The sequence below is a fragment of the Lonchura striata genome, chromosome Z, assembly GCF_046129695.1.
Source record: "Lonchura striata isolate bLonStr1 chromosome Z, bLonStr1.mat, whole genome shotgun sequence".
Taxonomy (NCBI): domain Eukaryota; kingdom Metazoa; phylum Chordata; class Aves; order Passeriformes; family Estrildidae; genus Lonchura; species Lonchura striata.
In genome coordinates, this window is record NC_134642.1 from 80,632,694 (window position 1) to 80,659,951 (window position 27,258).

The following is a 27,258-nucleotide window of genomic DNA, read 5'->3' on the forward strand; positions in this document are numbered from 1 at the left end:
GACTGGAAATCAGGAAAAACAGGTTCATGGACAGGGTTGTGAAGCATTGGAACAGACTGCCTAGGGGATGCGTGGAGTCACCATGCCTTAAAGTGTTCAAAAACTATGTGGGTATGGCACTTGAGGACAATAATTAAATTTAATGGTGAACATGGTGGTGGTGCTGGGCTGATGACTGGACTCAATTATGTCACAGATTTTTTCCAAACTCAATGACCCTATGATTCTACAATCAAGGCACAAAGATTACTGCACATCTAAGTTCACAGTCATGTAGAAGCTCAGATACCTTTCTGTGGGAAGTCATCACTTCTGCTGAGAACTCACCCACATCTGCAGTGACCATGGTGGACTGGTTCTCTGGCACTGAGACAGAGTTCTGGTCCATGCTGCGTGAGTCTTCATTAACCTCCTGCTGGCTTTGGCTCAGCTCCGACCGCAGCTCCGAGTACTCATCCTCCTCCCTGGCAGAGAGAGCAAAGGCAGAAATTAAATTATCTGAGGAAAAGTATATCTTTGTGATATTCACTTCAGACCTGTAAGGTGAGCCATAGGATCCAATTCACATGAGTGTTCTGTCCAGTAAGAGATGACTTTAAACTCTTCACTGCAAAGCCACTGTGCCACACCCCTAATACCCACTTGCAGCAGTTGGTGCCTGGCTTCCATTTCTTTATTCCCAGATTCATTATTTCTCTTGGCTACTGGAGAAAGAAGCAATGGGTGGAACTGAGTGCTACCAAGGATGTGTGCAAGGACATAGGCTGCTCTGCAGTTACTCCCCATCTGATAATTTACACAAATCAGCACAGGTGGCTTTGATCCCAAAGTGGATTAGACATAACTGGTTTTGGTCTCTTTCTCAATTCAAGGATGTCACCACCTCGTGTGAAAAGTAATCATGCACATGCATATACCTGCATATGTGAATTAAAACGCTCTTGGAGACAGGTTGGTTTTTAATTTTCTCTTCCCAAAAGAGAGAGGAAGAGATAAGTGAGTACTGCACTGAACTGCTGGAGTTAGTGCAAAAGGAAAAGCCTCAATTACCTAGGTTTTAGTTTATTTGTCAAGTTGGATCAACTAAATTAACTGAGGACACAGAATACTTCAGCAAAAGCTAATGAACTTAAAAAATTAGGGCTTTTCTCTCCAGTCTCCACACAAAGAGTTCAAAGCACTGGAAAAAAGATAAGTAAACAAATACTAGCTTTGCTTGAGAACATTTGTAAACATTTTTTCTTTTGATCTATTTGCTGATTTGACTCAGACTTACTATTTTTTTACTTTCATAACAACTTTTTTTTATTAAAGTATCTATTTTAAACATTGGAAAAATACCAGTTTATCCAGGTGCAGGGCCCCTCTGATCGATAACAAACAGCAATCATTTTGTTGCACACTAAATCACATGCAGAGATTAATTTTGCTGCAAATTCAGCAGAAAAGTGTGAGAATGGAACCGTCTGGCCTTGGAAACAATGAGAAACAGCAAAGACCTATCTGGGGATCTGCATCTGGGAGGGGTATCTATAATGTTAGGTCTGTTGTGTTTATGCTACATGATAATGAGTGTTTCTTGCAGGATTCGTCCTGGAGGTGTGTCTCAATTTGTCAAACAGCAGATAAGATGGCCCATCGTGCAGGCATCAATGACAAAATTAAAGTCTGTTCTCAGAGCTGTGGAGCTAAGAACTTATGTACCTCAATAAAACCCCAAAAAGTACTTCCAGCTTGCTTGCTCAGCAGGGTTTCCCAAGGTAGTGAGATGCAATTTCTACCATGCTCTTCTAGCCCTTACATTTGCTTCACTGCAAAGAAAGTGTAAATTTAGCAGAAGCACTTACTGGCTACTATTACTAAACAAGATGCAGGTCAGCTGGTTAACACTGAGATTTACATCAAAGCAAGGTCTTGGAAGCACCATGCAATACTTGTTTAGGACAGTGATAGAACCTAATCATGAATAGCAGGAGTTAAAACAGTGTAATGAAGACACATAAGCATCAGTTAAATGTTCCATGAACCAGTTTGTTATTAGCCACAAAAAAAGCCACTAGTAATTACCTTTAGACAAAACAATTACCAAGCACTCAAAGAGTTGTAATTTTTCATCTGAAGGTAATTGATTTTTTTAATTCATGAAACAATTACTCTGAAATTTTTAAAACCTGCATTACCTCTACAAATGGATAAAAAGCTCTACTGGCCCTAAAGCAACAGCATACATAATAACAATTTCTCACCACTTTTCTTTGGGGTCTTCTTGCACAGATTTTTCTGTTTAAAATACAACACAGCCTCATCTAGCTAGAACTAGTTCTGGGTTTTTCAGTTTAAGTGCCCCTCAGTATCTTGGGACAGTGAAAAGTACATAATGCAGTAGGACTCTCACCATTCTGATGACTCAAGCCAGAAGTCAGTTTCTAAATGGACTAATGCTTTTAAAAGCTGACCAGGAAAGTCAGAAATCCATTTCTGATAAAGTGGCAGCAAGGTCTATCAGTGCCTCCACCACCTGAGAACACACTGGAAACAGACTGAGGGCAAGAATAAGGGGGAATTCAAGGGCAGTGATACATCACAAATATAAATTTTGCCTTTAAAACTGATGCTGCTAGTAACAAAAGATGCTGTTTGATATTTTCCTTTCTCCAAAACAGGGGAAAGTGTTCTCCAGTGGCACTGGAAAGACAAGGTGCTCGACAGCTGACAATGACCAGCCACTGGACTCCAGCTACACCACCCAGAGGTGGAGACACTACAACTTCCTTATTGCTGCCATCAGCAACAGCCTGGTTGTAAAAAGCAGCCATTTGCTCTGTTATGGGCCCGGATGGTCCCACTTGCTGGAATGTCATGGTAAGTTGGGGGCAATTAAGACCAGATCAAGCCATTCCAAACATGGATGGGAGGACTGAAGAAAAATACCTGTGCTTTTCAGTTACTTCTTCACCAATTGCTTTCTTCACAATGAGGTGTAACCAAGGACCAGAATATTGCATAGACACTTGGAAAAATTTGGTCTAACAGTGAGCAAAATTGCACATTTTTCAGCATCCTTTCACACCACAGCACACTGGCAAAAGGTGCATGTTCTCTTCATGGATGCAAACAGTCCATAGCTTTGTACTACAGGTGCCAGCAGATTTTCAACAATCATTTAATTTAAAAAACTATTTTTAAAACCCTCTAAGACCCTCAGATAGAAAATACTACAGGTGTATGTGCACAAAGATTGACTGCACTCTGCATACAAACACTTGAGGTCCCTCTGAACTAGTTCATTGTGAACAATTAGTGAGACGCTTGAGACAGCACAGAAATTAATCACGGAGGGCAAGTGGAACTAGGCATGGTGTGCTGAAGCCAACATTATCACACCCACACTGCCCTTTGAATTGAATCCATGTGCCAAGTTCCACCTAGCAGATATTCCACCTCAAAGCCAGAATTAGACCTTCAGGTCACTGTGTAAACATAACTTTAATTGCTGTGGGTTATTTCTTCTGATGCTGTAGTCTCTTTGCTACCCCTCTTCTCCATTAACTTCCAACATTTTCTAAATGTATCTCAGATTAAAAATTGTAAGTCTGAACAAATTGTTTTACAGTAATGCCTTATACGCTTCTTGACAACTGTTTCAAGTAATCCTTAGCAGGCACCAACATTGAACAGAGTATATTTCTGTCTGGTATTGTTATAGTTGTTCGCTATTTTTAGAGTTACAGGGATGTACCCAAACAGCCACTGGTTTAGAACTAAAAGCAATTAGACATTCTCTTTTCCTTTTCCTGAACCTCAATTTGACATCTAAGAAAAACTGTCAGTCACACACTGAAGTTACAGTTGATTTTGACAGCCAAAGAAATTATTAAGAAAAAAGAGTCAAGTTTAAATGAATCTAAGTCAATACTAAAAACTCCTGAAGTCAGAAATTGTCACCTTAAATGTAGACATTACTACATTTTAGTACTCTACTGTGTAATTTCTATAAACTTTTTTGTCCTTCAGAGTTACTGGGTGTGTCCTTTATGTCCAAGTATTTACAATATGACTCTAGGAAGATCCATTCAACTGGTCTTCCTATCTTCTATGCTGTACACACTTTGAGATAAAATTGCACGGACATTGTCAAAGGACAGAGATCTTTGGCAACAGAGGCACGTCTACTTGCACGTGAGTATTTTAGTACTGGACTCACTTTTTTCACCTTAATACCTCCTTTTGGAGGGGGATTCCAAACCAGCTAGGCTGTCCGGAGCATCAGCAGTAGGGAGATGAGACAATTGCAGATGAACGCTGGCTTGCTCCCCCAAGCATGGTGAACTCATTTTCCTCAAGGAATGCTGGAAGAATGCAGAGCAAGAGCTGCAGCTGAAATTCATGAGGCCATACACATGGACCCAAGAAATGGCTAGCAAACCTAGAAAAATCCTGTAAACTTCTAAAAATATTCCTGTAAGATTAGTGGTACTGGGATCAGCATATCAGACATACCTGGAAAGAGACATATGCATTGACATGTGACTTAAGCTCTCTCATTTCCCAGAAAAGCTGTGCCTTCCCATTCCTGAAAGTGTCCAAGGCCAAGCTAGATAGGGTCCTGAGCCACTGGTCTTGTGGAAGGTGTTCCTTCCCATTGCAAGGGTTGAACTAGATGGTCTTACAAGTCCCTTCTGACCCAAACAACTCCATGATTCTAAAGCTGGCATTACTAAACCACATGAGCAAAAGCTATTACACTTCTAAACTCTGACATTTCAAAAGCAAAAAAACCCCCAATGCACACCAAAAAACAGAGAAAGAAATTCTCAGAATGGAGAATCTCAACAAGCTTATGCATCTTGCCAACACTCCTCCTCAAACTGTTGCAACACCTTATTCAGATTTAACATGGTGTCTCCTTATTTTCTGACCTACATTCTGAGGGCACTGTTCACATTCAAATAAATAGAATACAATTTAAAGTGCATAGTCGAATACCCTCCATGAAGCAGTGGTTTCTTTAAATTGTTTCCAAAATATTTTTGTGTTTAGGAACTATAAGGAATGTCACAGAGTAGAGGTATATGAAGCTAAACATTAGTTATTTTTACAATCTAAAATCAATATGTGAAAAAGAGAGTCACTGTGTCAGCACTGGGGAAACATTAATCTGTTATGCTATTTATGTAAACTCTGCTTCCAGAAAGACAGCCCAGATTTTGTGACAGCATGAGTAAAGCCTCTGCTCAACACTACCTTCAAGGAGACGAATCAAAAATAAAATCCTCCTGTTTTAGAGGAAAGTGTAACTGCTGAGGCCCAAGCAGGGCTGTGGTTCCTGAACACTTTCACTCAGGACTGTTCTGTTCCAGCTCTCAGACTCAACAGTCCCCAGAGCCAAGGGTGGAGTGCTGTGAGTCAACCTGTTCCAGCAAGGACAGCAACTGCACCACCCTTGCTCTGTGGGATGCATGGACAGCTTCTCAAGACTGACACATGTGGATCCCAGAGTGGATTTACAGAAAGCCACAGGAGGAGGTATCAGTTTTCCTTCTTTCAGCAGGTTTTACAAACCCTGTGGAATCCCTTCAGTTTCCATTTTCAGTAGGAATATTATTCCTCTGGTCCCTGGACACCAAATTATTAGCCTGACAAAGAAAATAAGCTATTTCCATCATTAAAGGAAATAAAAAGAGCCACTAACTTAACAAACTATTTTTGTTTTTACTAATAAAACCAAAGCAAATAAAACCAGATAAGGCATTCCAGCTGTCTGAGCAAAACAAGCTCTCATATGATTGAATTAAACTGGAGTGGCATGACAATGGTGTGGCACCTATTGCAGCAGTATTGTTCTGATGCCTTTAAAGACCAGAACTGCCAAAAGGGGCAGCAAAACTGCATTTTTCATAAGAAGCAAGATGTACATCCCATCAGACTTGGCTCTTACACCTCATGTTCCTGTGCATGTCACAGCTGACTCATTTATGGACATGGTTAAACATTCAGAGTTATTCACCTGATTCCAGTAGTTCGTAACTGTACACTACTTGGCATTTACTTTGCCACAAGGATTCCAAACATACCATTTTTATTAATTCTATGTAATATTCTTCTTAAATGTCATAAGAGTTTTTCTGTCACTCAAGATGGAAAAAAATCAGAGCCGCTCTCATGCTTTCTCAGATTTTATTTTTCAACTAGTCTTTTCAAAAGACAAATGGAGAGTTTGTCTGCAGAGGTATCAAGCATAAATGAAGAAGGGAGTCATGGGGATTTTTTTCAGAGAACTACTACCAGCAGGAAATACCTGACAAATCTCACCATGACCATTGCTAGCTGTGATCATCTCATAGGCAAAAGTAATTATGTTCTTACATAAGAATTAAACATGTCATTCTAACATAGCTTTAGTAGTGGTAAATATGTATATGATGGTATTTCCTCTGATTTATGGTACACCAAATATTTTTCTTTTTCCATTCTAATATTTTAATGAAAGATTAAGTGAGTAATTGCAACAACATTGCCTTGTGCTAGCAGAAGTATTTACAACACAGAAATGAAGCAATTACACAAAAAAAAGTGCAACTAATAGGTAAAGAAAAACGGAAAAATTTGCTACATGGCTAGAGCACCACATCAACATTACCCAAAAATGCATCAAATCTAACTTGATGTTCCCTAGAAAATCCACAGATTCTGGCATATCGTTGCGTCCTCACTAGGTAAACTTTAGGAAGCTCCTTCTGCACTCTAGTCCAACTTTTCTACATTGAAAATAATATGTAAAAACAACTGAGGAAAAATGCTTCCATGTAGTCAAACATAAAGTTTATTTTAACAACCTGGTGTAATGCCTCAAGCTTTGCTGCTGTAGAATCAGGCAGTAACATGATTTGTACCATTGTGTTTTGTCAAAAAAGCCAGCAAAAGAAGAGGCAAAACCTACTAACATCTATTTGAACCATATCTTTCCCACGAATGATTTTGCTTAGGTGATCTACAGGAGGCTGCAAAATAACGTTAAAGGCAGAGGTTCAAGTTGGGTGTCTTCACCTTCCTTTATACACTTCTACGGCACACTGGCACATTACAGAAAGGAGTATCCGGATGTCATGATGTATGTTTTGCAGTGCTTGTCAAGTTTTGCAAAGTGTGGCTTTGCCAGAGAGAAGGTAGCACTTCTTGGGTGCTTGGATGATACCCTGCAGAACACTCGCCTTAATTATGGGCACTACTCTGTACCCATCATGACAAGCCTGAAAGTCGTCATCACATTAGATTATAACTCACACCATGTCTTGCCCGAGCCTTGCCCTGGCCCAGAATTCCCAGGAAGCTGCAGTACCTTATGGTTGCACCCTGCAGCCGATCGATTTTCTTGTTGAGCTCGGCAATGATGCTGTGCAGCTCTGTGATCCGCTCCTCGTAGCGCAGCGTCGTTCGCTCCTGCACATCCTCGTGATCTCTCATCAGGTGGGACTGCTCACACTGCAGCAGACAAGCAAGGAAACAGAAAGGCTGTTATGGGCAGCTGCAGGGAGAAGTTGGGCACAGGGCAGGAGTGCACTGCACTATGGTTTTCCTACTCATCAAATCAACAGTGCCTTAGCAAGAGAAAAGGACAGACACAAAACGCCGACAGCTATACGTGGGTAGGTAGTTATAATATTTGAGGAACCCACAGACTATGCAGTGCACTTCTATTATTTGTTTTTTTCCTAAAGAGAAGTTGTCACTTCTGCTTCAAAATAAAACCCCACTATTTGCAACTCAAAATAGCTAGAAATATATAAGCTTTGAATCCTAGGATCTTCCCAGTGTGGTCTGAATTAGAACAAATCCTATGGCAGAAACCACACTATTATAAAGTAATCACACTTTGAGGTTATATCTTCTTCTCTGGTGTAAATACTTCTTTTTCTTAATGTTTATAGGTAACACAGTGTATTTTTAATATGTGTGTAATCTCCAATAAAATGCTCATGATTTGAACAATTAAAAAGCTACATGACTGCTTGTTTTTCACACATATCACAAAATCCTCCTCTTTTCTTCACACAGTATTTTAAATGTAGTCCCCCTAGCTTACTCTTCAGGCCAGCACATGCTCTATTTCAATTACAACAAACCATTACAAACCATTGCAATTACAAGCCAGCACTGCATGCTGATTGAAGATTTGCTTGCTTTGATTTCTAACATTTTGCTTCTGACCCCCTTCAGTCTAGCCTCCTTGCAATCACACAATGCCAAGTATCATGCTGGCAAAAAAATGAAAACTCAAGCCATTTAACAGTATAAAACCCACATTCCTTAATTGAAGAGTTGCAATGTAAAATTCTAGCACTTCTAAGAGCCAAAATTGATATTAATATTGGAGGTCTCCCAAAATTGCTGAATCAAACATTTTTTTTCAAATCAAGTAAACACTCCGTACAAGCTAACTCCCTAAACCCTTTGTACTACAAAAAATAATGAAGTAGTAGATGTGCCAGAATTTTCATAATTTGCTCCCATGTATTTTTGCCACTTACATTCACAGCTTGAGAACATAAGCTACATAAAAGACTGCTTGAAAATTAAAATTTAAAATAAGCTTCAATAACATTTTTATTTTGAACTTTACATAAATTTATACCACAGTTTTTAACTTCCATGAATATACACACTTAAAAGTAGCACAGACATTAGAGCACCTTTCCATACACTGTAACAAAACCATTTCTACCTTCAGTTGTGGTAAAAATCACTTTAACCTACTTCATGTTGGCAACTGATATGGTTGTACATGTAGGCTATGACAAGTCTTTATCATAGAATTATTCTACAGCTTACTTCTCACATTTCCACATCTTAACACTGCATATTTCTAAAGAACTACCATGGCTTTCAAAGTGCAGAAATAACACAAAGAAAATGTGTCACAAAAGCTTTAAAGCAGGTTTAGAGGCATTAAAGAGTTGCTTCTTCAGCCTTTCTAAACCTGAATTTCCTCTGACACATATATGGCCAGAAATGCTATCTCAGCATTATCAAGATCAATCTATTATGTGCAATTGTGGTTTTTTAGCTTTTAAACCAAAGGGATGTTTCAGATAGAGTGTATAATAATTGTTTCCAGACAATAAATAAAACCCTAATCACAACAATTTTTGTCTTTCCAAGCTATGCAGTGAAAAGCAGAATTTGTTTATACTGACTGAAGATATATGGACTTTTGCTAATGGGTCTCAGCCACATTACAACTTGATTTCTGTTTTCTCCAGACATTTCTCAGTCATCATTTTTCAGGATAACATCATCTGGTGACAGATGTACTTTGTGAACAACCATCAGTCTGGCAACATGCAACAATAGCTTCACATCTGATCTTTTAAAAGTGCTCTTGAATTGTCTTAGGTAAAAGCAAGTGGAAAAGGCTGAAAGGAAACCTCTGTAAAAAACAGGCCATTATGCTAAGGACTGGTCTGTCTTTGAGGTGGGGAACTGCACCTGGGACAATTGCATCTCCTAAGTTCTGGTCAGCCATCAAGGAAAAACGGCAGAAGCATCCAAGCAAGTAAATATGGTTCAGTGTGAATCCCAAAATGCACCAGTGGATAGTTCTTCTGGCTATTCAGGATTGCTTATTATTAATCTGAAAAATTTAAAAGGCAAAAAACCAAATTCATGGTCTTCTACCCACTGGTAAAGTTTTTCTCTGGGATACTGCACCTGTTCACCATCCTCCTTAGTTTCTTTGTGCTTTAAGCCTCAGAACAGCTATCTACCACCAATCTGTACTTACTTGCAAGCTGTAGACATTCAGCTCTTAAAATTTATTTGCATGTCAGTCATACAATATAAGGTTAATATAAATACATATACATTTAATAATAAATAATAAATACCCTGTGCCCTTTTCCTCATCTTTCTTCCAGCCTCATACTTAAGAGCTCCAGTCTCAAAACCCTTAAGAGGTCTAATTCTCTAAGACAGCCAACACAGGAATAACCTACTGAGAGGTTGCAAAAGATGAGCAATTAATTGTTGAAGTCAGGAGAGAAGTTTCCAGCACAGTTCTCAATATAAAGTGAGAACTCTTGGTTGTTTTTTTGGTACAGATTAAAAAGGTTATTTCATTTACAACAAAAATTAACAATGGTTAGAAACACCATTGTCTGATCTCTTGATGCTGGGAAACAACAGCAAGAAGTGTCTGAGGGAGAAGGATGAAATTTCCTATTAATGTACACAAATTCTTACTGAAAGAAACACTAACAATGTGTTAAATTCTGTTAATGTTTATATTAAATTTGCAGTGTTCAACCAGAGGTCAAAAAAAAAAAACCCAACAAAACCTACTAGTAGCAGTGCTCATTAAGAGATGCCCCAGTGCCCCAGGCCCTGCAGAGATAAACACTGGCTGTGGTATTGTTCATCAAGAATACAAGTCATCACCTGAACAAGCCACAGTGATAAACCTGTCTAACAGGATTACAAAAGCTAAAAAATCTTTGCTCAACTAATACAGTATTTTAATTTGAAAGGAGTGGCAGATTTAGAAGTGGCAATCCAGTAATCTAAATTTAAGTAAAAAAACAAGGCTATAGTGCTAAATCCTCAATCACAAAAACATGCATGGTCAGATTTAAGTGTTCTGTGGTATGTTTTGTGCATACTTAATGTGGAAGATGAATACAAGCACACAGAATTAATCCAAATCAGATAACGACATCACACAACAAAACAAGTAATTTCAATGTTCATCTGAGCACCATGCATTTCTATTTCAAGATTCTCTGTTAAATGAGAAACTGAAGCCTTCCTGTGAAATTTGCATGTTCTTACATGTCTACAGAGGATGTTGCTTCTGTTCTTATATGTCTACAGAGTTTTGGTTTTATTTTTTATACTGAAACTCTGCTGTTCCTCCCTATATACTGAATAATCGAGAGGATGGCAAAGAATTATTACTGCAGTAATGAGACTTTCTGCTGTGATACAGGATTCAGAACAATATAGCACATTCTTTGTCTACAGCTATTATAAAAATCCAAAATAACAATGAGTAAGCACAAAGAATGAGAGAGCAGGACAACCTTGTGAAAGGAGATGAAATTATAAGAAAAATATAGTAAGTGAATTATCTATTCTTGTTGTATTTGATGACACATTCAGCATGTTATTAAATCCCATGCTCAGTCACAGAACTGCAGAACTCAATGTCGTCACAGGATATTGGAAATGCCAAGAATGCAGATAGGAAGATTATATAAATCCATGGAGGATAGGACTATAGAGGACTATAAAATGTGATGTGGCCTCCTGCTCACAGATGTCAGCAAAAAGGTGGGGGATATGAAAAAGAAAAATTCTCTATGTGCATTTCTTATGCTCTCCCTTCAGAATCCAACTGTTTATCATTATCAAAGCTAGGATACTGTGTCACACAGAGCCAGTAGAAAGCACAACAATCCTCATAATCACAAAAAGATTTTTGGAAGAAGACATTAGTTGTGGTTCACCAGTGTTTCACAGCAAATTTCATTCAAGAGATCGCTTTATTGCTGAACTGTACACTGACAAAAATACAGAGAAAAGAGATCTGCTGTGTTACTGAAATAATAGAAGCATGTAGAGAAATGCTATATCTGGTCTCCATAGACAGCAGATTTGGAAAGGAGTATGCTAAAACAACCACTAATCAATTACATCACTTCACAAAATCTTAAGCCCAGGCAGTGCAACTAGCTTTCTTCACCATTTGTCATCTATTACTTGAGTTCTGGTTCCCCAAATCACCTCCACTCTGCAAATCACTAATCCTTTCTTCCAAATGCCTCACATGCCTTATGAAATTATGGGAAAGGTATTACCAAAAATGCATTTTAAGAGCTATTTGTTCCAGAGAGCATTTACCATGCCAGTTAAAATGAAACATGTGGTGCCTTGGTAAGACAAATCCAGATGGAGAATAGAGACTTAATACTGACCTACTAGCATCTGAGTATGGTTATGCAGAACCTCGAACACCTCTTATTTAATTTATCCCTTCTGATTCACATTAGACAAAGGCTGTAGAGGAAAGAGTAATGAACAAATCTCTGTGGAGTGGGAACAAAAGTTTAAAAAAATGTTAAGTAGCACACATACTTGGTATGCAGTTAGAAAAAGAAGACAAGGTGCAGTGGTTTCACCAGTGTATGTCTCAGTACTTATGTACTGCCAACACATTCAATTCAGTTGTGTTTGTTTAATGATTTGAATTCCTTAAAAAATATTTGTATTTTAAAACATACTAAATTCTATCCTCTTGAGGGCTTCAGAAAAAAATGAACTGCAAAGAGATAAATCATTAAACCTTTATATAAAACTGATCATTAAAAATACTTATTTTCTTAATCTGGAATCTAGCTATCAGCCTGCCTTTCACACATTCCAGTTGTGTGCTCTTCACAGGTCAGGAGGCACTGATCTCTATGTTTGTGTTTGCATGGCTCAATATCAAGTAAAACTCCCAGCATTACAAACCAAGCACTATATACACATGCATAATTGGTAATCCATCAAAGAAAACACCAAACAATCTTGAGCTAACAGAGCACATATTAATTGGTGTTAAGGACTGATCCTTAATCCTAGTTGCCATCAGTGTCTATTTGGTACTGTATGAGAGCACCTAGAATGCACTCATCACTGGCTGAGAGATAATCTCTCTATTTTTAGGTAAAGACCCAGAAATAAAAACAAAACACTAACAAAACCCCGTGACCCTCCAGAGTTATAAATAGCAACAATAAAGTCAGTGCAATCATGCAAAATGATGTGGATCATTCGGATACAATGAATCCACTTGAGAGTTTAATTATTGTCAAATGCAGCCTCATATCAAACTGTAAGCCAGAAAGAAGACTCTATCCCAGGAATGCCACAGAAATTAGAAAAGGCTCTCAGGATTATAGCTGATAAACCATGTTAACTCCAAGCATGGCTCTAGATCACACATTAAGGGGAATAAAAACATGAAAGTGATTTTATTTTTGGGTGTTACATTGATGGCCTGCAATAACAGCATCACTTACAAGCCCATAAATCTTAAAAGCAGCTGAAAAAAACATTAGGGAATTCAGGCAAAGGCCAAAATAATGCAGGACTGAAGAAAGAGCCTGAAAATCAAGACTGCTCAAACATTTTTATATATGGCTTGAATTTAAGTATCGCAGATGAAAGGTCTCATCAAAATCAAATAAATACTGAAAACTTTAAATCTGCAAAATCACAGAACAACTAAGGATGACAGGGACCACTGGAATGTACTCATTCAGGCCCTTATCCAATCCAAGACCTGGTCCAGGTGCCTTGAGTACTTTCAAGGTTGGAGATTCTACAACATCTCTAAGCAACAAATAAGGTGCCATATTTTACAGGACAAAATTATTTGTTTGTCCCTATCCAAGCATTTTTAATTAATTCTGAAATGTTAACTATTTATAAAAGGTATTTGGTACAAGGCAGTATCTGAAAACAAAGATTTTTTTACAGGAGAGAGAAATATTAGAAACAATAGTTCCATTTGCCTTGCTTGCATTTGCCTCTCTGTGAAAGCATTAGAGTTCCAGCCTTATCTTATTTAACCCCTTAGCATTCCACTGGCTGTGTTTTCCACAATTCCACAATTCCAACTGGCATACTGGAAGCCAGACTGAGATCACAAGTAATTTCTCACATAACATCAAAGCACTGAAATTAGCAGTAACTTTTGATCAGTGCTAATTTGTGCTGTGTTTAAATGTGACCCAGGAATGCAAGGCTCTGCAACCAGTTACCTAACCCACTGAGAGCAACCTGTAGTTCTTATATTCTACTATTATTCAAACCACTTGTTGCTTATATTGACTTCAAAACAAAATGTATCCAATTAATTTTTACAGGGTTTTTAAAGAAGAATGTCTTCAACACATTAAAAGTATAACCTATGGCAACGATGTGTCTTACAGTCTTAAAATTCTTTTGACTTGTGACATTGCTTGATATTTTATCCTCTCTCTGAGGAACAAGGACTGCACAAAACTAAGGATTATCTTCAAAATCTTGAACTACTATTGCTCACCTGTGCTTTTGCCAATTTCTTTTCCAATAGGTCACGCTCCTTTTCTGTTTGTTGTAGACGCTTATTAAGCTCCACAATGTCTCCCTTTAATGAAGCCAGGGCTGCTAAATGAAGCTGGAAGACAGAAAGGAAAGAAACAAATTAACCAATTCACATGCCATTTAGCACTAGAGAAGAGATAAAATTATATGGAAGCTATAGTGATGCTGGATTTCTGCAGCAGTTAATAGGAATTTCAGTAGAACAAAGCCTAAAAGAAATCTACATGCAACTAACAATTTAACAAATAGTTTTTTGAACATGGAATTTTTATTTCCAGGCAGAACACACATTCCTTCACTACATCCTTTGTAAGGGTAAATACAATGAGGAGTAATTCAGCTAGGAATGTGTAGATTACTTCTAACACTACTTCATTAAGACGTAGCCTAAGTCTTGTGCTGTAAAACCTTACACTAAATGTTGACTAAGATTTGCATTGTAGAATGAGGTGTACCACATTTGATACCTTTAGACATACAGAGGTAATCAGTCTGATGAAAGTGGATAGCTCCATGCAAAGGATTTGGTTTTATTTTGCAACTAGTGCTTACTCCACTGCGAACTACTCTTCTGCAGTTGTTACTCTCCTCAGTCTCACACCAGCGAGTTTCAGTGATTCTTATCTACTAACCCACATATGAAGAACCCGAGCATTTTTTCTTTTTGCAGATCCTTTTGATGAAAGATACTTTCTACACTTAGCTGATAGCATGTGGAAATATATATCAGGCTAGGCTAATTCACAACATTGAATTTAGGTTAACTACACAACTTAAAAACCAAGAACAGTTCTTAAAAGAATTTTAATTGTTCCCACTCTCTTCTTGTCCCTAAATACCCCATTCATCGTTTCACCAAACACACCAGCCAGAATTCAACACTAAGTATTAACAATTACAACTGGAAAGTCCAAGAAGGAGAACTAGCCACTAGCCCTGAAGTCTTTCTTTGTAGTTTTAAAGAAACATCTTCAAGTTATACTGGGTATGAAAATAGAAGTGACCTTTCACACTAGACCAAGCAACACAGTAAATATTGCTCTGCTGCCAAGATTCAGGCTGAAATACAAACTCTTCTAATCCTCCACCCGCTTTCAGTTCCTCAATCTGATATTCTGTGGGGCAGGTCAAAAAATATTTTTTCTTGTTTCATTTACAATGAATCGTTAGTGCGTCCTATTTTGATATAAATTCTACCTTTATAATACTGGAAGCTAGCAAAACCATAGCTGTTTTCCCATGCTGATGTGTGAAAGCAGCTGCCTGACAGCAGAGAGACCAGAACATTTGGCAACTGGTTCTTCACATACAGTATTCCCATTGTTAATGAAAAAAACTCTGCCTTCAAGACATGAAAGGTAATTTAAAAAAATATTTGGATGTGAATTCTGAGTTTTTAAATGCTGTGTAACTAGTTATTCCCTTGATCCTCACTTATCAGTTCAGTCGACAGGGCTTTTATTACATCAGCTATAAAAATACCTTACATACATGCAGTTATTTGTTTCAGTATAAATATACACATGCATAATTATATATTGCAGAACATTTAAGATTTTCAAGGCAGCCTCATTTTTCATGTAAAGCTCAGTAACTCAGGCTTGCTATGGGCATATCCTACACAGCTTTTATAAAGCATGTACACTGAAACCTCTTAATAAACCCAGAAATATCTTGAATACTTTAAAGTATTTTTGGCCTTCAGAAGAAAGAAACTATGCACTGATTTTACAGTGATGAGAAAAAAGAACCAGATCAATTGTACCAATCTGTTAATAACTTTCTTCCAATTTTCAGGAAATCTAGTAAATTTTTAAGCCATTCTTTTGCCTTATTTCCATAAGAGAGTGGAATTGTTGCAATGAAGCTCACAAGTTTGTTCATCAGAATGTACATCCTTCACCACAGCTTTCAAATAGTACATGAAAAATGGCTACAATTCTCCACATTGAATAAAACAATGCTACATAGTCAAATATAATTCCCTTTCATACCCTGTAATTAAATGATCACCAGCTGTTGTTTTAATTAAATACAAGACTATTAATGCCTATACACATGGCCTTGTAATATAAAAAGACACTATTAATTTGAAAATCTCAATGAAAAGCAAGTTATTCTCTGAACAGCGGAACTAATGAGGCAGACTTCCAATGGATTTGTCTTTGTCCTCTTCACCCTCTGCAGTCAGCTCAGCTGTTCTTCATGTCCCCTAGCACACTGCAAGCTGAGTAAGAAACAACATGAATTGTGCCTGGTTTTAAACCCTGCTGCCTGGTCCAGCAGCCCCTGCCAAACACGAGTATCCAATATGTGAGTTACACCCACCTCTGTGCTCAGTATAGCATCTCTCTTCTCCAAGTAACCAAAGGAGGGCTTTATTAACAACAAGGAAAGCTTGTTGCATCTTTTACCATCCAGAATTACCCTTTCATTAATTGGACTGTTTTAGTTTCCACGGTTAATAAAATAAAAAAAAATAAAAACAAACCCCAAAACAAAAAACAACAAAATCCAAAACAAACCAAAAAACCCCAACAAACCAAACCAAAACCAAAAAAAAAAAAAAAAAAAAAAACCAAAAACCCAAAACAACCCCCCCCCAAACAACATAGTGAAAGGGCAGACTAGGCAAAAAGAAGCTACTGTAATAGAGGAGGGCTGCTTGTGATACTCTAGTTTGATGCTTCCAGCTAGTACTGAATACAGAAGGTTAACACAGCCAGTGTAATTGTGTTCACAGCAGTGTCAAGCTCGCCTCTCCAATTCATTAAAAAGGCATAAGGCATCATTGCTACACTTTCACTTAAGGTGTGAGTGTTCCCACAGACCATGCTTCCCAGTATGCTTGTTTATCACAAGCAGGTGGGAACTGGAACATGATCTTTGGATGTGGCTGTAACTCAGAAAAGGAAACATCTGAGCAAAGAGCTAAAGTCTATGCAGACGTATTCCAGGTGGGGGAAAAATAAAGTTCATGTTTAGAAATCAAGTTTAATAATCCAAAATATTAAAGCGGGAAAAACTTAAGTTAAAAATCTCAACCAGTAAGTCAATCACAATTGTAACTCTGCAGCACTGAACCACTATAGGATTGTGACAACTGAGAAGAGAGAACTGGGGTAGGTAGCCACATGGCATACTGTTTGTTTTCTCTCCTCAGCAAACAATGACAGATAAGACAGAGTCGTAATGACTAGCACTCATGCCATACATTAATAGTTCAAGGTGGGCTGCCTCTTAATGTTACAGATCAAAAACTCAGCAGTGCACAGAATTAACACAGATAGCACAAAGATTTCTGTTCATACAAGAGACTGGTCTGAACCTTTAAGTAACAGACTGCAGAGGGACCTACCTCATACAGAGAAAATAGTCAACTGACAAAGCCTATGCTGTTTAAAAACTTTATACTGATCCAATACATTTACTTGACATCCATCAAGAAAAAAACCACGGTTGTGATGCTGAGGCATCACAAACTGTCCAACAGGACATGCTGGATCAACGGGTGAAAGCAAAGATAAGAATGGTCAGACTAGTCAACCAATTTGCTCCTCTACCATCATCCAAGAAAATAAGAAAATATATTAGATGCACAGAATAAATAAAAAATTCATTACCTATCTTAGCTTAGAAGCTACAATTTCCTTGAGCTTTTATTGCAGTAACAACAGTGGGTTGCTTAGTGAAACATATACACTACATGCTATACCCAATATATCTGTCAGGTTTTAATATATTAAATATATAGTAAAAATTACATATTATTATTAAGATATTACTAATATAAATTAACAAACTGTATAATATGCTTTTGTTAAAATGCAAACCAATGTACACTAAGTTTTGAAAGGTACCATAATTACAAAAACATAAGAACAAGCTTAGGAGAAGCAATTTCCTAACCTCTGATCAAGCCTCCTTTATGAATGCAGTTTCTTCCTTATTACCCACCTGCTCCTAGAAGCATTTCATACAATACTGCAGACACGATATGTGATGCCTATTTTGCATTGTGCTTTGAATACTGGTTTTGGTGCTGTGAAATGTTTTATGCAGGAATTAGGAACAACATTTGTGGGCAGTCAGATTCCTGAAGAATTTTGTGGGAAAGAAATACAGAAGTAGATGGGATAATAAGATGAACTGAATGCCAAGGAAGCAGGTGACTACTGTACTGCTGTACACACTGGTAGATGTGCTCTGATGCCAAGAAAAAAACAAGAGAAAGATCACAAAGGAAAATGAATGAGGGTGCTGAAAAAATGATAAGGTTAAAGCCCTGAAAAGCACTAAAATTACTATTATACTCAGCATTTTTCCAAGACATTGTGAAATGTGATCCTCACCACTAAATCGGATCCACATTTTTTATTCCCTCAGCCTGGAACCAGACTAATTAAACCATATTGCTAAAACCAGTTGTACTGACTGCACATGTTTGTTATTTTCAACAGAGAAATTACAAAAAGGACCTACGTACATAATTCTCTGTGAAATTCACATAAGTATTCATAAGTACTAATATTATCTTCTTCCTCTTGTTTCCTGTATTCCTAAGCTACAGTACTGCTGCACACCAGTTTGGGAACCAATGTTCAGAAAGGTAACTTCTGACAAAACCAGGGAGCCATAAAATCATACCAAACTATATACCACTACAATGCAGCCAAACACCAAAAGCCAGTTTATTCATTCTCTGTGTGTCCTCTGTGGCTGACCAGTAAAGCCTCTCCATGGGAGAAGGATCAGAGACGGGCCAGGGTATGTGTCCACAAAGCTCAGGAAGAATGTGGCTGGACGGGACTGAGCACAGCTGTTTCAAAAAGAGCTGACACTTGATCTCAACACCAAGAGGACCTGAGGGTCGGTTATTTTGATAAACAACTATCAACAGCTGAAAAAATGAGCTGGTGTGTCTTTCTCCCCAAGCTCATTAAGAGTGTCAATGTTTCTATGTTAGCCAGGCCAGTGTGGGGTGTTATACATGGCTCAGCCCAAAATAAAAACTACAAAACCATAATCAGCTGACAGAATTTCAAAGCGAGTGATGAGCTTGAGCGAGTTTCAATTCACACATTTACACTTGGCAAGGCCAGGGATGCCCAGGGTGGTAGCAGGAATTGCATTAGAGAGAGGCTGGGAACCACACTGGTGGTGTGACTGAGCTGTGCACTGCAATTGCTCTCCTCTGCTGTGTTTGACTTGTGCTCTCATTGTGTTTTGTGACATGATGCTAAACCAGAAATCCTGTGAATCTATCTTCAAATAAGTAATCCTGTGTACCATCTTCAAGTAAGTAAATCTTATGTTAAACATCACACCTTCCACATGTGGACTACCTAAAAGAACCTGGTCAGAGAGTACTAGACTCTGCCATTCTCTCCTCTTTTTTATTTCCCACTGGCATTTTGCATAGTTTAGTGCAAATCATCCAAAACATGGGCATTTTCTCTGTATGCAATTACTTAGTTTCATGACAGGCACTCTATGTAAAAACATCTGATTAAATAATAAGAATGTTGTCTCTTCTCTGAAAACATTCCCAATTCTTTTATTATCAAATTACACTACGCTGGCATTGAAAATCCAAGCTGTTTTTTAACATGAAGCATCATAGGTGTAGAGGACAACATGGAAAATACAAGTTAGAACTCCAGCTAACAGCACAGAAAGGGCAAAACAGCAAATGTCTATCTGTTGTATTTTCTGACACCTTTCTTCTTCAAGAGAAGGAGGGATTTTAGTCAAGGAATGAAAAGTTTGGTGATGTGAGTTCATAGTGAAAAACACATCTGAAGACAGAACAATAAAACCGTCAGCAATCTCAGGGCTGTGGTTGTGCTGTGGATTGCTAACTTTCATAACTGGCAGTACAGAACATTATCAAGGCTTGTCCAGGGAAAGCACAGACAAGGCTGGCACTTATCTGCCGAGATGAATGAGGAACTTTCATGCTAAGGCATGGTAGATATACTGAAGACATGTGTGCAAGGCACAGAGAAAAAAAAATACACTGAACAGTAAGTGTGAAAGAAATCAGAGCGCTGCTTCACACAACGAGGAAAAAAACCCAAACAAAAAGAAACAAGTCAAGTCAAAGCTTAAAAATCCTTCTGAGAGAGAAGTTAAAAGATATGAAACTCAAGTTACAGACATTTGTTGCAGATAAAACTCCAAGGCGTTGTCACGTTTACATTTTATCAGGAACACAGATCAGCACTAATGCAAACAACACTTATTTAAAGTGATTGCTACACAAATGTCTGGCTACTGTCAATCATTTTTCTTCTCTGTCCTACATAATTTTCATGCCACCTTCTCTTATCCATGGCCCATAAAATGTGCATTTTTTATGGTCCATGTGATGAAATAAATGTAATCAAACTCAGTTTCTGCAAATCTACTGACAAAATGGAAGGGAAAAACATAAAAGAATAACCATATCCCAGAAGCAGTGACATGACAGATCGATATTCCCCAGACATTTTCAGCCGTATGATCTCTGGAGCACAGCCCTGAAATATCACAGTCAACAGCCTTGTAAGTAACTACCCAAGGCAAAGTTAAAATGACTAAAAAGAAATGCTACCACTGAATTGCTGGATATGCCTACAAATATGCCCTAGAACTTTATGCCTGAAACTCCTGTTACATGCTAATAAAAAGTCTATATATTTTCAAGCTGATGTACAAAATGGACATTTTGTGACTGTGCTTCTGAGGCAATTATTGTCATATTAAACATTAGACAGTTACTTCATATGCTTGTGCAATACTAAACAAATAATGTGCCAACACTTGCCAGGATGGAGCCATTCAAATTCTAGAAAAACAAAGACCAAATTTTTGTAAGACACAGTTTTAATTTGAAAAATCTGCAGAAGATGTTTTCAATCTGTTTGTATTATTTATAAACAATTTCAACTGAATTTGCTTGGGTTTTTTTTTTCAACTGAAAATCAACATTTGCAGGCACTTGCAAATATTTCAAACTATTTCTTAAAACAAACCAAAAAACTATTTCAACTAAATCAAAGCACAAAAATGTTCCATAAAGAAAATACAATAAAGACTGCTTTAGAAGTACACAGAAGAAGTTATCTAATGCTATTCTGGTGAGCAGGATCAGTTTTAAAACGTATTAAAGGAAAAAACAAATAATGTAATCATGGAAAATTTTCCCTTGAAAAATTAATCTGGCAATTCATACTTGATGAATGGACCCTGCTGCTAATTGCACTTCTGAGTATGCCTGAGGCCTAGACTAATGGCTCTACTTCTATTAAGACAGATGTTTACAATATCATTGAAAAGAAAATTTTAGGTGACATGAAAAGAAAAGCCAAATACTAGACCTAAAAATAACAAAAGGAGACTAACACTTGAATCTGGGACTGCAGAAACAACTACACATTGGCAAGTTCACTCGTTTGTGATTCTTAAGAACCTTCCCTGTGTCACTGCAGGGCAGCCCACATGTCCAACCCGATGCCTCAGAACTGGCATCTACACTGCACAGGAAAGGTCAGCCTTGCTTTTGCCTTCCAGAGGAGGAACCTGCAGCTATTTCCACTCCCAGTGAGGGAGCAAAACAACAGTAATGCAGGGTAAGGAAATGGGCTGCTGGGGAGACTAAGCTTAGAACAAAATACTCTATGCATTTTTCAACACACTGTCTGCAATCACAGCCTTTCTTTAACTAAAAATAATAATAATAAATTACTACAAAATGATGACCTAGGAAGGGTTGTAGCTAGATCCTTCATCCAGTCTTAGAAGGATTTTATCCCCCTTCAGTGAACTCATTTAGCATTCTTACTCGCCTTGCACTTGCTCTCAACATAATTTAAGTAAGGCAAATTATCTCTTTACCACTGCACCAATGGATAGAGGAACAGACTTATTTTTTTCTATCTCCTCTTCTGCCTAACATTCCCAGAGAAAATTAACAGAGGAGAAAAACAGCAAGGTTCATTGCAGGTCCTTTTCTCTTGAAATCTCAGGATGCCAAACTCCTTTACTATGTTCCTTTCCATTTCCTTGAGGTAACAGGCACACTATTTTCCCCTTAGGAACAAAGTGAGTGGAAAACTAATCCCAAGAATGCACCTCACTCAATCCTTTGCATTTAGCATTATGGTGACCCACAGTACTGTGTTGGCTGCAACATTCCAGACAGGGTGTAAGCTCATCCATATTGGATTCTTTACCGAGAGTTCTGAACTCTTGGTAACAACTTAACTTGTTCCTTCAGCCTCAGCTTTTTCTGACAATAATACAGATCTTTCAAAAGAGGGATCACCATTCAAGAACCACTCAAACATTAGCTACTACTTGTTATGCTAATTTAATCATAATTTACTAAAGTATTTCATGGTTCTTGAGTTCTTTCCAAAAACTATCTCAAAATAACTTCTTATTTTGAAAGGTAGGACTGTGGAATAGCAATGAAACTATTTACAATGATACAAAGGATCTCTGTCTCCAGAATGACCCATGTGATCTGCTGTCACCATAAATTAAGATAAATAAGATCTGTATTGCCAGGTCCAATCAGCACTTTGTTTCTACCATAAGCAATAAAAAAAAAAAATCAAACCAAAAACAACTCAACCCAGAAAACAAACAAAAAATCCACCAAATCCTCTGGGATGGACTTGTCCAATTGTTTGAAACAATCAGAAAGAAAACATCTCTCCAGCATTCCTTAGTCAGCTTATGCCCTAAAGAGCTTTATATTAGAACATCCACTATGTAACTTCCAAAAGTACAGTTCTAAAATGATTTTTAGAAGCAGCTAATCAGCTTTGGATCTCCCATATGTGACAGCAAAATTCTCTGCATGCACATGTACTCGCTTAACAAAAGATACTCAGTACAGTTCTTAATTACTTCCCCTTCCCAAGGTTAGCTGCACCTCTGAGACCTTCATGTCCTCTTCCCTGCTCCTTTAAGCTCTGGCCAGCAGCCACTCCCTCTTCTGACGGCCACTCCTTCCAGGAGGCCCAGCATCCCTAAGGGCACCCACCAGTCAAAGCCTCTCCAGAGTGAAAAAGTGGGGAAAAAAAAAACCCTCTAGTGGTTTTCAGTAATGCAGATTGTGTTTTTCCAGATAGAAGAACAGGTTTTAAGTGAAATTTTTCAGTAAGAGATTTTTATCAACAGTTATGCCATAGAGAGCAAGAACTTCCTTGAATGGGGTTTAAGTATAGGGGTTTTAAGTATCAACCACCTTTACACTCCTGGCTGTAAACCTCAGACTACTCCATGCTGTATTCCCGGTCACTGTCTCACTACTGCATGCCAATTAGCACAAGCAACTGTTTCCTAGATCAGAACTAGCCATTTTAGGTAGAAGTCAGTTCTTTTGCCTAGTAATCTTCACAAGCCAACCAAAACTGGATGCACAACTTCTCTATGGACAGTTTGGACAGTTAGTTTCTTCATACTGAATACAATTCCAAGGCAGGAAAATTACTTATGCTACTATAACTTCAGTAGGTGCAGGAAATTTCTAGCTCCATGACATAAACCTTTGTGTGAATTATCTTTGAGTATTTCTCTCATAAGAAATACCCAGTACATTCTGGCATTTCCAATCACAATTCTAGCATTTTTCACTGCCTCCTCTTTCTTATTACCTTGTCAATACACAGGGGAAAAGCTGACTAATTTTACTGAAAGCTTTGCTAGTGGATGGCAAACTGCAGCAGCAGTTAGCATTACTTCCTGCTGAGGCTTTCCACTGCACTGTATGTCATTATTCAATTTATAATTTTAACAAATTGGATACAAAACAATTACTGCTGCAAAATACAACCCTGATAAGGCTCTGTGATGAATCATCTCCAAGAGAGAGTGTGTTACAAGGAAGTGAGTATGTCAACAGTTACTACAACACTGCTAAAGGAGTTTATTTAGAACAGAAAACGCTAAAAAGAGCATCTGCTTATTTCGATTTCAGTACATCAGTATGTTTTTTTATATTTATGTAAAGATTCTTAAGGAAAGTATGCTGAATAATGAAAAGACTCAAACACAATTGCTACGTTCTATCCTGACAAACTGCTGCCCCTTTCTAAAAAGTCCATAACCCTATTCAAGGAAGTTCTTGCCCTCTATGGCATAACCCTTGATAAAAATCTCTTACTGAAAAATTTCAATTAAATCCTGTTCTTCTATCTGGAAAAACATAATCTGCATTACTGAAAATCACTAGAGGTTTTTTTTCCCCCTGCAAGATAAAAGCAATGTCAGAGAAACAAGAAACTGAAAATGCCCTCTACCACCTTTCATCCTCCAACTGATACCAGTTATTTGAATGTTCAGATATAGTGCTAGCAACCAGAAAGCCTTATGCAAGATTTCTGCATGATGCCTCAAACTCCTTTTGGATAGCAACTTCCTTTGGAATGAAGCAAACAGCACAAAGATATGCTGCTCATGAACCAGAGCTGTTAAAAAAAACCTCAATTGCATGAATATATTTTTCTTTTCCAGTCATACAGTTTACAGTTAAAGCAATAGAACCTCCAGTGCACAAACTAAGAAGCTGGAAATAAACATTGATAAATGTTTATTATTAATTGCATTAACGCAGACAAATCTGCACAGCTGGCAGACCTCAACTTGCTTACTGAATAAGTATTTGTATAGGTAAGTTTTTCTGTATTTCAGTAACACCTGGATATATTACTCCATTCAGGTATCTCTGTCTGTAGCTTCAGGCACAGCATCTTGTTTCAAGTGGTTTCATACTTTTTCAGCAATTTATTTAGGAGGTTTCTCCCAACATAAAAGCAAGTAGCTGTAAAATTTGCAGAAATCAAGAGTTTGTGGCATGACAAATCCAGGCTAGATCATTTGAGTCAACTGGTGACAGCAATTTTCTAAGATGGGATCAAAAATAATTCAGAGACACAGACAGTAATCATGAACCTGAAGCTACTCCAAGTGTTCATGAATGCATTGGTTAGAATTTCAGCCCAGTTCAAAATTCTGTCTTCAAAACTTGTGGGAAGAAAAAGGTGTCTGGAAAAGCCTGGTACAAGATTAAATGTTTTTCTCTTAACCTCTCTTCCCACAATGACCTCGTTTTCATTTTTTTTTTTTACTGTAAGTTCAGATACAGAGGCTTGACAGATGAACTTCAGTTTTTCTTCAAGTGAGGATGTCTCTATTCTCTTTTTCAACTGGTATAAAAAATATTCTCTTGTTCCTCAAGAAGTGTACAACAATTTTCTTAAATGTCAAAAACTTATGCAAATGAAAAGCCATTTTCTAACCACACTATTTCATATTTGGGTTAAGACTACTCATTTTATATGAATTTTTCTCTGCATTTTTTTCTGCAAAAGAATAAATGCGAGGATTCAAATTTGATTTTAAGGATTTAAATGTGAAGATTCAAAAATTAATCTCCACTTGTATATAGACACACTCAAAATTTAATTGCACTTAATGAAATTACAGATACTTATAATTATCAGACTTGAAAGTTTCAGTCACACAGAAAAACAACAATCGCTCTAACTTTTTGAGATTAACTTGCATAGTATTCTCAGTATTATGTGTCTGTCTCTACCATGCCCATGGCAGATTCACTCCTTATCTTGGACTTTGATTGCCAAATTCAACCCTGTATTTCACCCATGCAATCCTATTAAATAAACAGGAGTTGCATAGATATTTATGAGTCCACAGTATGGTTCCATGGAAAGTGCACATCCCCTGAGACTGTTGTTCTCTCCTTGAGTGTAATTTTCTTTGCTTTAAATCATCAAATAATAACATAAAAAACATTACTAATTCTCTAAGGAAGTCAGCACAGCACAGAAAGTTGCTTCTACAGTATTTTGACAAAATACATTTTTTATGTTTATATCACACAAATGCCTACACATGCACATAAGAAAAAGCCAAATCAGGGGTCATGACAAGACAAAATTCATAATTTATAGGCATTGTATGTGTCACACATCCCACTTAACACTTCAAAATGTCTGTATCCTTTTTAAGACCACTTTCACTAAGAGTCACCCATACAAAAAGACTCACTGTGAGCATGAAATATAAAAAGCTTTCAAGCGGTAACAGGCACAGCTGTAAATCTACATAAGGCTCTACAAATAAATCTTGTGCTCTCTGCTGCTGATATAGAAAATTAATCTTAAGACGAACACAAAGCAGCACCTCCTTATCTGTTTAAAGTAGGGCAAACATTTTACTCATGTTAATTGTCCTGACAGAAAAGGATCCACACTGCATTATTCCATCAAACACATGGTTTATTTTTCACCCCTGAACAGCACATAAGTAAAAGAATTTGCTGAGTCCAAAGTTGTAAAGCTATTCTGCATTAATTCTTCATAAAAATCGTACCTCATTCATACAGCATTCATGTTTGAATATTTATACAGCATGTGGCATATTACTCATATAATCTAGTAGAATGAAAGTGGAAGTTACTTTTTTCATTTTTCATGGCTTCACCATCTGTGTAACAGAATACTTCACAGTTCAGGTGAAGAGTTACATTGGTGCATTTTTTTTCTATTCAATTTCATTTACATTCTCAGTAATTGTTTCTGTGGGCTCTAAAAACTAAAAATATCAAGAATATTATCATTAATGTAATTTTAAGAATGAAACAGTGATCACTGTAATGTAATATCAAGAAATATTATCATTAATGTAATTTTAAGAATGAAACAGTGAACACTGTAATGTAACTGAAGAAACATCAGTGAAAAAAAAAATCAGTTTTTCCATCTTAAAGTAGATTCCTGTGTCAAAAAGCATACTATAGAAGTGCTGTATCAGACCAGACCACAGGCTGACAGACCAGCATCCTCTGAGAGTGGCAAATCAGAGAGAATTTGAAGAAAACACAGAAGATACCTTTACACATTTGTAAAGCTTCTCTGGTATTGCTCTGCACATTCTGCACCTCAAGCATAACTTTTGTCCCTTTTGATCTCCTTCATATAACTTGTGAATTCATAATGCTCTCTCGAAACATATACCCATTTTTCTTCCTTATCATCTGAGGCTAACATACCCTAATCTATTTAACAGGACAAGTCCTTCCACTTTTGATCCTCCCTGGAGCCTTTCTTGGAAACG

General features: G+C 37.5%; 1 protein-coding gene across 2 annotated transcripts in view; it reads right to left on the reverse strand.

Moving 5' to 3' along the window:
• Window positions 1-27,258, reverse strand: part of MCC (MCC regulator of Wnt signaling pathway) — a 181,062-nt gene that overhangs the window by 52,593 nt on the left and 101,211 nt on the right. For both annotated transcript variants that reach the window (XM_021524798.2, XM_021524800.2), the window contains 3 exons: window positions 14,087-14,200; window positions 7,340-7,482; window positions 328-464 (listed from right to left, as the gene is read on the reverse strand). In XM_021524798.2, the coding sequence (XP_021380473.2) occupies window positions 328-464; window positions 7,340-7,482; window positions 14,087-14,200 (394 nt within the window). The remainder of the gene's footprint in view (window positions 1-327; window positions 465-7,339; window positions 7,483-14,086; window positions 14,201-27,258) is intronic.